The 13323-nt window shown below is 47.1% G+C and overlaps 1 protein-coding gene across 2 annotated transcripts in view; it reads right to left on the bottom strand.

The window, feature by feature from the left end:
* Positions 1 to 446: 446 nt before the first annotated feature.
* The window catches only part of LOC118418463 (N-acetylglucosamine-1-phosphodiester alpha-N-acetylglucosaminidase-like), a 15123-nt gene continuing 2246 nt past the window's right edge, over positions 447 to 13323 (bottom strand). Inside the window, exons 2-12 of one of the 2 annotated variants that reach the window (XM_035824395.1) lie at positions 12351 to 12836; positions 11911 to 12050; positions 11517 to 11625; positions 10870 to 10998; positions 10460 to 10591; positions 3987 to 4172; positions 3364 to 3497; positions 2945 to 3073; positions 2481 to 2612; positions 1961 to 2036; positions 447 to 1463 (exon numbers count right to left, since the gene is read on the bottom strand). In XM_035824395.1, the coding sequence (XP_035680288.1) occupies positions 1247 to 1463; positions 1961 to 2036; positions 2481 to 2612; positions 2945 to 3073; positions 3364 to 3497; positions 3987 to 4172; positions 10460 to 10591; positions 10870 to 10998; positions 11517 to 11625; positions 11911 to 12050; positions 12351 to 12836 (1870 nt within the window). In that variant the 3' untranslated portion in view covers positions 447 to 1246. The remainder of the gene's footprint in view (positions 1464 to 1960; positions 2037 to 2480; positions 2613 to 2944; positions 3074 to 3363; positions 3498 to 3986; positions 4173 to 10459; positions 10592 to 10869; positions 10999 to 11516; positions 11626 to 11910; positions 12051 to 12350; positions 12837 to 13323) is intronic. The other variant, XM_035824396.1, reaches the window with a different exon arrangement.

Genomic DNA, 13323 nt, shown 5'->3' with positions numbered 1-13323 from the left:
TTGGAAAACATATTGCAAACAGTTAGGATAAAGGCTTTGACTTGTTCACACATAAGACATTCAGAAATTGATGGTATGTTCATATCTTGGTAAATGCCCTATATATAAAATGCCCTATTCTTGTTTATATAGTACAGCAAATATGAGAACCAAATAAGTCAGCACCAGACTTTGACAAAAAATCTGCATAATATACGTTTCTGATTGCACTTATTAAGAGTAATAATAAGTTTATACTATTGATCCCTACACACCATTTGGTCTGTATGTTATACAAGAATTGGCTACAGTTTTACACTTCATTGCATGATATTTCATGTAGCCCATATTTTGACACTTGATTATGTTGGTATACACTGGTAGTATAACTCAAATTTTTGTAGTATATAAATCACATTCATGGTTATATATATATATATATATATATATATATATATATATATATATATATATATATGTTGGCATATATATGGAAGTAGAAGTCCCATTTTCCCTGATTATATTTTATATATCAAGCAAGACAGGTTAACATTTGGCTGCAGTTACTATAAAAGGGGAAATGGTTGCTGAGGTTCACAATTTTCATGATGACCTCTCCACTGTGACCTTATAAAGGGCACACAAATTTTGGTCTGACTTATTCTTGCCATATTCTGACTTCACTTTCTCCCTACCATAAAATCACTGCAAATTTATAGACGTTTACAGTACCCCTGGCACATGCTGTGTTTTTCCTGAACACTGTTTTTAAAGTCCAGGTCATACCAAAGACTTAACAAATGGTACAAACTACTTTCTCTGCTTAGCACTCAGGAGAAAGTGTAAGGTAGACAATAAAGATGGTTCAAGGAGGTTGCACACACCACTAATAGTGGACTAACAGCCCCCTGCTGTAGTGCTTGTGCCACTGTGTGGCCCAAGGGCTATAGAAGTGGAGATGGACACTGCCCTTTACACCAAAAGATGTGACAAGGATTTCAACTTAAAGATGTGGCAAGGATTGTATTTTAAATTTCTTTTTACTCAATTGTCCCCACCTCACAAGACCCAAAGGCCACTTCAAGGTTACAGGTAACATAAATAGAACTGAAACAAAATCTCTTCTCCCTATGTCAGAAACATTGTGATTGAGACCAGCTCAATTGCTCACTAAGGGTGCGGACTTACTGACCCAACAGGACAAGTAGGGGTTACAAAGCTACTTGGGATACTAGTATTCAACTGAAAGTATCCAAGTACAAATACATCATATCCTTGAAGACTGGTTGTGGCTAGGAGTCTTATCCACTTCCAACTCATCCTGGAACCTGTCGAAGGGGAGGTCGTGCATGGGGAGGTGGGAGTACTTGATTGGACGAGAGGTGCAGCTACAGGAGCAGTGATAACACAGGAGGATGATGTTACCGACCAGGCTGATGAACAGCAGACTGGCACAGCTTACACAGGCTATAAACCAGGGGTTTCTGTCAAGGGAAGAAGAGAAATAGTGTAGAGGTTAGATTAACCTGAGCATTCTCTTACTCAGAGCCTCGCCTGCCGCCTATACAGTATACCTTGAGAAAGCTCTGCTGAACAGGTTTCACTTTTGTGGGCGTGGCCTCTAACCTGCTGTCAGAGAATTGCCTGAATGTTTTCTTTTGGTAACGCTGATTTTCTGATTGGCTGACAGGCACTAAGAGGCAAGGCCAACAAAAGTGAAAACCTCAGCCTAGTTAGACAGAGCTTTCCAAGGTATATTGTATAGGCCATGGGCGGGGCCTTGCGTAGGAGAAAGAATCTAAGACTAAGAGGAATTATTGTAATACAGGCACTACTGTACCATACATATTTAATTATAATGAAGCCTACAATCAGAAGTCTCAGGAGCTACAGCAAAAGGTTGGAAAATGTACAATTCACAAGAAGAAAGAATAACTAGTTCATTACTAATATTGTAAATGTCTAATCATGGCAAACTGACCTAAGAAGATCCTCCATCTCCTGCCGAATCTTTGATACTTGTTCCTTGATGACTCCAGTTGCGATGCAGTGACTCGCTGTCCAGAAGTAGAGATCAGAACACTTATAAAAATAAGTGACATACATATAATTTAGGTGCTCAATGTTTGCTGCTTTCATCTAAGTCCAAAACAGATCTTAGATGAAGACTTTTGATTAGCAAAGTGGATTGATAAAATCTCAGCACATGATTTTCATAATTAGTAATGGATATCACTTAAGCCAACTACATACAAAAAAATATGATAAAAAGTCAACTAATTATGAAGGTAATCTCTTTCAAAGTCTCAAATCCCTGCAGTCAGTCCCTTGACCTTTGTTACCTGACCACTACCCACCTAACAAATTTATAAGAATCCATCCACATCTTCTTAAGTTATGCTGTCCACACACAGAAAGACACAAATGGCACCAAAAACATAACCTTCCTTGCAAAGGTAATAACATGGGTGCCATTTATCATATGTGTTTGTATCCATTACCTGAGTACAAGTCTGTGGGCAGAGTCTGGTTGAGAGTCACGTTACAGTCTCCTGTCACCCTGTCACAGCTGCAGGAGTCAGCACACTCACACCTGTGGCTGCACTCTGGTCCAAATGTCCCAAAGGGACAGACTGGGACACAAAAACAACAAACATAGAAATGTAACATGTCAGCAGTGTTTAAGGTCCTGACACTCTGCCACTTGGGGTCATACAAGGTCAAGTTTGTGTGTGGGATGAACCTGTCCTTAACCTTGACCTGCCCCATTCTAAGCTATGATAAGCAAACCATGATAGCAGAACATTGCAAAACCAACATTATCACTGTAGAATTATCTCAAACTGCATGAGTATCTGTAATAAGCAACTGAACTGATCAGGTACTACTACACATAAAGTTGTGTTTAAGGTCTGATCGACCATGACACCAAACTGATGAAATCTTGATCCTAATGTCATCTTACCATGGTCACATGCCACCCCAGTCCACCCAGGTAGGCATGTACATGCTCCAGTCTGTGGGTCACAGGTGGCTCCATGTTCACATGTGCAGGGCACCGCACAGTTGGGGCCAAATAAACCTGGTGGACAAGCTGGGAGAAGGTGCAGAAAGGACAAAATTTAAGATAGCAGAACATAGTTTTTTGCTTAAGGGGATTTACATGGTTAATAATCCAAAAGTCAGAAATTTCAATGCCTCCAAGCCAATAGCATGGTGCACAAAAGTGGTACAAAAATAACAAGTGGATATGATTTTGGAAACATTCAGACATTTCAGATAGCATCCATTATCTATAGTGAGTGACACTGATCTGGTAGAAACAAGTTTTATGCCCTAATTTTTATATTGCACAACGATAAATCTAATTACAGTATAACTTACTCAGTTCACACTCCATGCCCACCCAACCAGGCTCACACACACATCCATCCACCATGCAGTTTCCATGGGAACTGCAGTTGTTTGTGCCACACTGAAGGACATCACAGGCTGGCCCACTCCACGAGCTGTTAGAACTAGAATAAATCAACATCAACATTTACGATCAAGGAATGAACAACTTTTCTGAATATTGCATATAAAAGTACTGTACATTAAAACGTTAATCAGACCAATACAAAACGGGGCTGGAACATTTTCCTACACAGAGCTCAGTCTGTGGTCAATTATTAGACACATGACACATGCATGGGGGAGGCATGCTACATTGTAAACCCAGCTGAGGTTTTCAATTCATTTTTGTAGGTGTTGTCTCTAACCAGCTGTCAGTCAATTTGAGTATTGCCTACGGTATTAAATGTTTTTTCTTCAGGTACAGCTGATTCTCTGATTGGCTGATAGATGGCTATATGGCACACCCACAAAAGTAGAAACCTAATTCCTCTTGAGTATAGCCTCCCCAAGGTATATCATATAGACAACAGGTGAGGCTCTGCATGCTGGAAGCATTCATTAACATGATTAGAGCGAACCCAAGTACAGAGTACTATTTTATGATGACATACTTCTCCTGACATTGACACTGTCCCATGACACAGATGCCATGTCCAGAACAGTTCGATGGTTGACAGTCTGGCTCGTCACAGGTGGCACCCAACCAGCCTTCCTCACATACGCAGCCATCCTCCGTACAGTTACCATGGAGACCACAATCACCACAGTCCAGCTCTTCACACCCTGCACCAGACCATCTGTCAACAAATAGAGGAAAAGACTTTATCCACGATTCACAGCAAAAACAAACAAGAGGCTCATACAATTGACAGAACATCTTTGTGACAAGTTCTAAGTGGGTAGCCCTAACAACCTGACATAACTTTGTGGATGTATCATTGAGTCATCCATCATGGGCGTATGACGTGACGACCGGACGCATGTCATAGGCGAGAATTGGGCTCGAAAGCCACGTGACTCATGCCGCGAGAAATCGCGAGACCGGGGGTAGAACCCCAGATCCTGATCACACTGGAGAGAACCAGGACGTCCCCGAACCAGCTCTTCGCCCATCAGCGTCCCGTACGCGCCATTTTGTACAACCGCCGAGCATCTCCCCCCTTTGAATACTCCCAAATTCTACTCCCATACGTCTACCTTTCGACTTCCCACTAGTTTCTCCCCTAAAGTTAACATGTTTGGAAGATAGGAAGATAGGAAGATACGGCCACCAGCGCGTTTCGTCTCTTCGCCCGCAGATGACGACGAGCTCGAATGGCATTCCACGCTGGCAGAGCTCTCGAAAAGACTGGAAAATGAACTGCTAGACGTCACCCGACAACTTGAAAAGATGAAGGCAGATATCGGCGCTGATTTGGAGAGGGCCGGAAGAGTTCGCACCCCCCTCCCCACCACCGCATTTGAAGATGACGACGGAGGTCAAAGGTCTCCAATCCCAGAAATCCCAGCGCGACTTCAAGATGGCCGAACGGAAGAGCACACTAGGGCTCAGCGTACGGAGGTTCGAGCGCCCCATCCTCACGCGAGGCACAGTTTTCCGACTCTGCGGGAGGTCCGGGCCTTTCATCAGCTGCAGAGCGACCCGGCAGATTTCCTGCGGCACGTCCCAAGTCACAGCGAAGGGGAACAGCGGGGCACAGTGCTCACAGACGGCCACCCCCCTCCCCCCAAGTACCACACTCATCACGTCCAGGAAAGCCTCCCACCTACCCAAGGTAAGAGACTTACCAGCGGTCTAACCAGGAAGGCGCACGACAGGGTCGTTAGGGAGGTGAGTTGGCCTCATGAATACGTTTTTTCTGCCACCACCGCCATCACTTATGACTCATTGACTTACGACCAGTTTGTAGCGGGGGAAATGTCCATCATCCTCAGTTCACACACCCACCCGTTAGAAAGCCGGAACAGGGGACACATCTTGAGGGGACTCATGCTGGAGGTGCCCACATACACCTTTCGGGGTATCAGAAACTTTTTCAAGATTTTACTCATTCACGCAGAACATGGCCTGTTCAACATTGACACTAATACTACCCTGGCCGAAGTGCAGAAACTAAAGGAGGATCATCTGCGGCGGCCCTCGCCGGAGATGGAGCACGGTCATGCACGCAGCGGTCTCCAGCAGGCAGCACCCACCGAGAGAGCCGGAGGCCCACGCAGCACATACTGCTACAAGTACCAAGCCAATACCTGCACCTTCGCCACCGACCACATCTCAGCGTCGGGTACACTACATGTGCATGCCTGCAAGTTCTGTGCCAGGAATAGGCCTGAAGTGGATGCTAGTCACCCTGCTAAGTTCTGCCCATTCAACAGAGATAGGGGAAGACAGAGCGGATACTCAGCAAACCGTGATAGTTCCTGACTAGACTCTGTTCACAACAGGCACCGGATTTCCTCGGCAACGACCTCAACCGTAACTACAAACGAAGAGCAACGCCGCGCTCTAAAGCCCTCACCAGCTCAAACAGCGAGCCGTGTTCCCCCACAGTCCCCCTCAAGCAAGACAGCAAAGACATACCATGGTTCTCCTACTCAAGCCACGCAGAGGCCCAGTACCCGCGGCCGGCCTGCAACCACGGTCCCGGAGCAGGTGACACTCACAGCAGCCCGCACGCAGTCTCATCAGCCGGACGCACTCCTCCTTCAACTCTCCAGCGGCCCCCCTGCACCCACGATCCCGAAGCAGGCGACACTCACAGCAGCTCGCTCGCAGTCTTACCAGCTGGGTGCACCTCCCCTTCATCCCTCCAGCGTCGCCCCCGCACACACGGTCCCGAAGCAGGTGACACTCACAGCATCCCGCTCGCAGTCTCACCAGCCGGGTGCACCCCCCCTCCAACCCTCCAGCGGCGCCCCCGCACCCACGGTCCCGAAGCAGGTGACACTCACAGCAGCCCGCCCGCAGTCTCACCAGCCGGGTGCACCCCCCCTTCAACCCTCCAGCGGCGGCCCCGCACCCACGGCCCCGGAGCAGGCGACACTCACAGCTTCCAGCCCGCAGTCGCACCAGCCAGCTGTACCCCGTCCCCAGCCCTCAAGCATCGCCAAGCACTCAGCCCGTGACCTGCACGACATCATCTACGCGTCAGGTCAGTACAACTTTCGGGGCTTGCGTATCCCGTTACAAACACACCTGAATATTCCAGCGTGGCGAGCTTCCTTGGAACATTACGTTGATAACGGTATCGTGGAATTCCTTGAGTTCGGTTGGCCCATTGGTTTTGACTCTCAGTATTTACCCGTGTCTTCCAGACGGAATCATAACTCGGCCAACAACTACAGCGCCGCAGTCGACCAGTACGTCAACAAGGAGGTAACTCTCGGAGCCACGCAGGGTCCATTCCGTTCACCGCCCTTCGGCAGCGATTCTGTCACGTCTCCACTTCAGACTGTTCCGAAAGGCAGCGAAGGCGACAGGCGGGTGGTAGTGGACTTGAGTTTCCCGCCAGGGTCATCGGTCAACGACGGCATCCCAGCGAAACAGTACCTGGGCCAGGCACTCCACTTCACCCTCCCCAGCCACGAGGCCTTCGAATCTCTGATCAGGCGTAAAGGACCCGGCTGTCATTTGTACAAGCGAGACCTAAGCAGAGCCTATCGGCAGATACCAGTAGACCCTCACGATTACCATCTACTTGGCTTCGTCTGGCGGGATGAGTTCCATTTCGACATTACATTCCCTTTCGGGTTGCGCTCGGCAGCTATGGCGTGCCAAAGGACTACCAACGCCGTCTCCTTCATCCACGCAGCGGAAGGTTACGAGTGTGTGAACTACATAGATGATTTCGGGGGCGCCGAAACCCCAGACGAGGCTGAGCAGGCCTTTCAGTCCTTGGGGTCGACTTTTCAACACCTTGGGTTAGCAGAATCGGTAGAGAAGGCCACCCCGCCTTGTACGAACATGACCTTCCTAGGCATTGGCTACAACACCCTAGAGATGACAAAAAGCGTGACCCAAGAGCGCTTAACTGACACACTTCTCGAATTGGACACCTGGCTTGGCAAAAAGAGAGCCTCCAAGCAGGAGATTCAGGTACTCCTCGGCAAGTTGGCCTTCGTGGCAGTATGTGTCCAGCCCGGCAGGGTCTTTCTATCGCGCATCATCAACACACTGAAGGGCCTCCGGAGACAGCATCACCGTACACGGCTCTCCAGCGACTTTAAGAAGGACGTCCGGTGGTGGCGCACCTTTCTGCCAGAGTTCAACGGGATCTCCTTGATCAAAGACCCGTCACGCCGCACCCTACCCGACACGCCAACCACTGACGCCTGCCTCACCGGTTGCGGTGGCACATACAACCGGAAGTACTTTCGCTCAGTCTTCCCCACCGCGCTCGTGCAGCAGAAGCATCCGATTCATCGTCTGGAAATGCTAGCCATCATTGTGGCGTGTAAGGCCTGGGGCGGAGACTGGTCTGGCTGCACAGTGCGGATCGCCTGCGACAACGAACCCTCCGTGCAAGTCATCTTGACAGGACGTTCCACCGATACGTTCATGCAAGAATGTGCTAGAGAGCTGATTTATCTCCAAGCTCGTTACGACTTCGCACTCTCGGCCTACCACATCCCCGGCGAGACCAACAGACTAGCGGATGCCCTGAGCCGTTGGCACACAGGTCCGAGTTACCAGAGTCAGTTTCAGACCGCAACTGCCAACGAGCCGTGGACTGAAACACCAGTCTGCCAAGCTTGGTTCGACTTCACTCACACTTGGTAGATTAGCCGCACCTGCCAGCACTCCTCACCTGCACCTGACTTTGTTCCACTTTCATACCACAGGTGACGCTTGGACCCTACTTGAACTAGACACCCTGCGTACCCAGCAGCAGGCATTCGCAGCCTCTACGCGGGCGAACCACCAGACCCAGTTCCGGGCCTACATCGCATTCTGCAAGTTCTTCGGGAAGGTGCCCATTCCAGCCTCGGCGCATCTGCTGTCATGTTACGCTCAGTTCCTGAGTCGCTCACTCAAGTCGCCAGACACAATAGCACACTACCTCTCGGCCGTGAAGCTACTCCACCAACTCCACGGCCACTACCAGTTCAGCCTACAGCAATTTGAACTACAACAGACTCTGCGCGGCCTAAAGAAGACTTTGCGGCACCGCCCCAAAGAGCACCATCCCATCACACCAGAATTTCTACTACGAGCACGTGAGTTTCTCAAATTGAACTCCCCAAAAGATGCCACCACCTGGACAGTTCTCTTGATTGGTTTCTTCGCTTACCTACGAAGATCAAACCTTGTGCCCACAACTGTGAAAGCCTTTGATAACACCAAGCATCTGCAGCGGCGAGACATCCTGCGCGCCAAAGAAGGCCTTCTCATCCGGAACACTTGGTCCAAAACCATTCAAGCCAATGAGAGAGACCTCGTAGTCCCCATCTTGGCGATCCCAGGCTCTCCGTTGTGCCCGGTGGCAGCATATAACAATATGTTACAACTCTGCTCAGCACCAGCTGACGCGCCGGCCTTTCTTCTACCACCAACAGCACGGCGGCAGCACCGACCATTGACTGCTTCCACTCTCACCAAGGAACTAGCTCGTCTAGTTAAGCAAGCGGGCCTTCCGAAAGGCCACCACATGCTGCACGACCTACGCCGTGGCGGATACACCCTGGCATTCGAGGCCGGCGTCCCCAGAGAGCTACGAAAGCAACACGGCGATTGGAGATCAGACGCGGACCTGCTCTACCTCCGGCCATCCGTAGAGCAACGCCTCCGCGTACCAGCAGCCATGCGGCATCTTATCCTGCAGCGCACGTAGCAGCTCCTCATCAACATCCGAGTCTTCTTGGCCCCTTCGGCTTGGCCTGTGACATTCAGTGCTGTCGAGAAAATGTATATATACCAGCACACGAAATTGGATTAAAAGATGTCACGCGCCCAGAATGACTACGGCTGATTGAGTGTGAACAATTATGGGCGTATGACGTGACGACCGGACGCACGTCATAGGCGAGAATTGGGCTCGAAAGCCACGTGACTCATGCCGCGAGAAATCGCGAGACCGGGGGTAGAACCCCAGATCCTGATCACACTGCCAACCGCCGCCCAACAGCGTCCTCTGGAACTCTCTAACTTAGTGTTCAGTCTTCCATTTTAATGCACTCTAGTCTAGCCTTGCACAATGTAGAGATTAGCCATTGTTTTTAGCTCGTTCTGTAACCCGTTTGAACACTTGTTTGTCCAGCGTATTGTCACAGTTAGCGCCAGAATTCGCAACTGTTCACAGTATTTTAGCTCGGTTCAAGCCTTAGACAGACAGGCTAGAACATTTAACTTTATATGTCAGAGCTGTACAACAGGTAGCGCCGGAATTCGCAACCCTTAACAGTATTTTAGCTCGTTTCAAGCCTTAGACAGACAGGCAAGAGCATTTAACCGCCTTATGTGTCGGAGCCATAGAACTGTCTTCTTAACGAGATCTTGAAGCGTTTTTATGACCCTCAATGGTCACGTTACCTTCATTGTTATTGTCATTGCCTTTGTGTCAAGTGTTACTTCGTTATTTACATAGCGCATTCCCATGCTTAGCATTGTAGGCTAAGCCTGTGACATTCAGTGCTGTCGAGAAAATGTATATATACCAGCACACGAAATTGGATTAAAAGATGTCACGCGCCCAGAATGACTACGGCTGATTGAGTGTGAACAATTCATGCTCCACAGGCACATAATCACTACCTGTCTGTCTGCAACACTGGACCTGAGCCAACCCAGACTTCCCACTCTCCAAGCATCCAATTACAATAACATCAATTTCCACCTTACATCCTGCAAGGCAGCCACTCTATGGTATTCACATAACTGTAGCGCACACCAAGACATTAGACAAACAAAAAACACAAGCAGCTGATTACAGTATCTCTGTTTTTCAGAGGCAACAAGAAATAACTTTTTTTTTAAATTCTAATATCTAAATAAGGAAGGTAATACAAGAACAGAGATGCACACATATCCTACGACCTACGGTAACAAGAAAGGTAAAACAGGAACAGAGATACACATGTATCCTACCTGCACTGACACTGACATTGCCCCTCCACACACTCCCCATGCCCACTGCAGTTTGCAGGCTCACAGTCCAGACTGTGCACACACAGAGCCGTGGAGACTGCACGGGCACAGCGCCAGGCTGGGTTGTCAGCACTGAAATATACAAGGGATCGTAGTAGAACAGACGTCAATTATAGCTCAGATACCTTCCATTTCAAAAAGGCAATGTGATAAAAAGGTAGGGCTCTAACCAACTCACTCAACTCAATCTCAATTCCAAATGACGGCAAAAAGCTAAAAAAAAAGAACATACTTTTCTACAACAAGAGAGCAAAAATCTCCACCATGCAATTTCCAGGCCCATGTTTTGGAGCTTTTTTTCTTAATTTGCATATTTCCATGTCATAAAATTTGCATATTTCCATGTTTACCAGTGGTCAGAAGGGTAGTTAGCAACACTCCCATTCAATACCACTGTGGCAGACCCTCCTCCATCCAGGTTGATGGCATTCACCAGCCCCAGTCTCTGCAGGTAGTCTGCAAACTCCCACAGATTCACTCTGTGAACAGACAGAAAAAATGAGCTGCTCACAAAGGGGAAAATCTGCTTTAAAGGCAGCTATCTCTATAAAGCTATTACAGAAAGATGACATAACATAAGGGCATGTTTTCAGCCTGAGTAACTTAAATGTGTGTAGATTTTATATGCATTCTGAAAAAATTTGAACAAGATCTAGTCTAAGTGGCTACCTCCAACGAAATGATATTAGTCATTCTGGCTCTCCAATACACCATTAGACTAAAACCAAACCAAACAGGGTATTTTCAATTTTCAAAGTATCCTACTACATCACTTCTGCCTTACATGCTGCCACATTGAAATACTAAGCACATGTATTCACATAGCTGTGGATAGAACACAAAGACAAACAAAAAGAAACACATCAGCTGATTACACTACCTCAGTTTCATGCAGGTAGATATAACTCCTGAAAGTTGCCTTCTATCCTTATCTGAATGGCTTGCTTGAAAGAAGTTTGAACTACAATTTTGAACATCAGCTATTTCTTTGTCTCACCCTCTGTCTCCTGTCTGTCCATCTATGTGCACCAGGACAACCCTCCCCTCCTCGTCATGTCCAACTGCAGTCCTGGCTGACACCACATTCACAAACCTATCCAGGCTACCTGGGAGGAAGAATTCAAACAAAAATAAACACTACAAAGACAAAAAAATATAAGTTGACATAAAATAATTATATGAAAGTGGAACTGCATGCCTTTTTCCATGAGGAGTAGCGATGAACTATTTTGATTCACCATTAATTATTTCTGGAATGCTCTAATTCAATGTCAAGTGTTACATGTATCCGTAAATTCTTCATTAAGTGCAATCGGTAGCTTTAACTTATTGTAGCATATAAAAATTGAATAAGTTACATGTAGATGAACAAAATTCCAAGACTAACTCACCGGTCTCCTGCATGTCTGCACATTCTGTGGTTCTACTCTCGTTCACGTAGACACTCCCATTCCTGACCAACCAGATAACTCCAGTCACCAGTTGTACAAAGGGGTTGTCTTCCCGTAACACGTCCAGCTCAGACAGGTAGCTGGGGGAGATGTCAAACAGATTTGACAGCATCAAAACTATAACAATGGCAAAACCAATGCCTGGGAATTATTCCTACCCATACTTGATTTGAAATAAGCCTTCCGATCCTCCTGCAGCCGAGACTAAGTTTGACCCAGGCCAAGCCAACTTCCCATCCTGCCAGTCACACCATGTTCTACCTCACATCCTGTCACTCTACAATATTCAAACAGACACACAACAAACATTAAAAAAAGATACCTTCATGTTTGTGGAAGTAATTTAGACATTTATACAAAACTATATTAAGTCTACTCACCCAACTACGATTGTTCCATCCTTCCTAATCCCAAAGTTGGCATTTTGTATCCCTCCTGAGTCTTGTATACGTTTCCCATCTGTCACCAAGTTCCCCAGACAGGCTCCGGTGTGAGTGTTAAAGAAACCTGCATTGACAGCTACATGGCAGGTACGAGCCTGGGATGTGTTCTCAACCGTTCTTCTTCTATGCTCGATACAACCATTCGAACCACCTGGCTCCACCACTGAAAAAGTCCTCAGTGGGTTGTTGATCACTGTATAATGTCCGTAACCATTCTTAACTTTGTCAAGAGAGTCCACCACCTTGGTTACAAAGTATCTGGTGGTAGATGGGACAGTTATATTGGAGTTTCTATGTGCAGGGAATGTTTCGTGGGTGGCGTTACCAAATATATCAGGCTGACAGTCTCTGACATGGCGGTGGGAATGCCTGGGCCACTTCTCAAATGATGGGAAGGGTAGCAGCATGTCATCATCTAATGATCTGTAAAGTATAAAATTACATCATCTGGGAGATGCCAGTAAAGTTTACTCTAAGTTACTGCTTCAAGTATCTGTGTGTGAGCATGCAGGGCTCAAAATACCACCTGCATATGCAGGTTAGTGCAGGTAAAATGGAGCTGTGCAGGTAAAATGGAGCTGTGCAGGTATTTGTGGTGTCTACCTGCACCTAACAATTGCACTGGTCCATGTACTGGGTTTTATACATAAATGTCCTATGATGTAGGTGCATTGACTGTTACCACCTATAAAGTATAAAAGAAAAAAACAGAAATGGTTCCTGAACAATTTTGGTATGATCCATACTTCCTAAATTCAGAGTGGTGCAGGTAAAAGTTGTCTGGTGCAGGTAATTTTCAATGTTACCTGCACCAGTGTAGGTATGCAGAAAAAGTATTTTGAGCCCTGGCATGTGAATGTATGTTGACAGTGACAACATGGGCCATTTTATTTTGCTGGCTGTATGTTAG

Source organism: Branchiostoma floridae, chromosome 6 (genome assembly GCF_000003815.2).
Source record: "Branchiostoma floridae strain S238N-H82 chromosome 6, Bfl_VNyyK, whole genome shotgun sequence".
Lineage (NCBI taxonomy): Eukaryota > Metazoa > Chordata > Leptocardii > Amphioxiformes > Branchiostomatidae > Branchiostoma > Branchiostoma floridae.
Note: the sequence above shows the minus strand (reverse complement) of the source record. Positions and strands in the feature narration are given on the sequence as shown.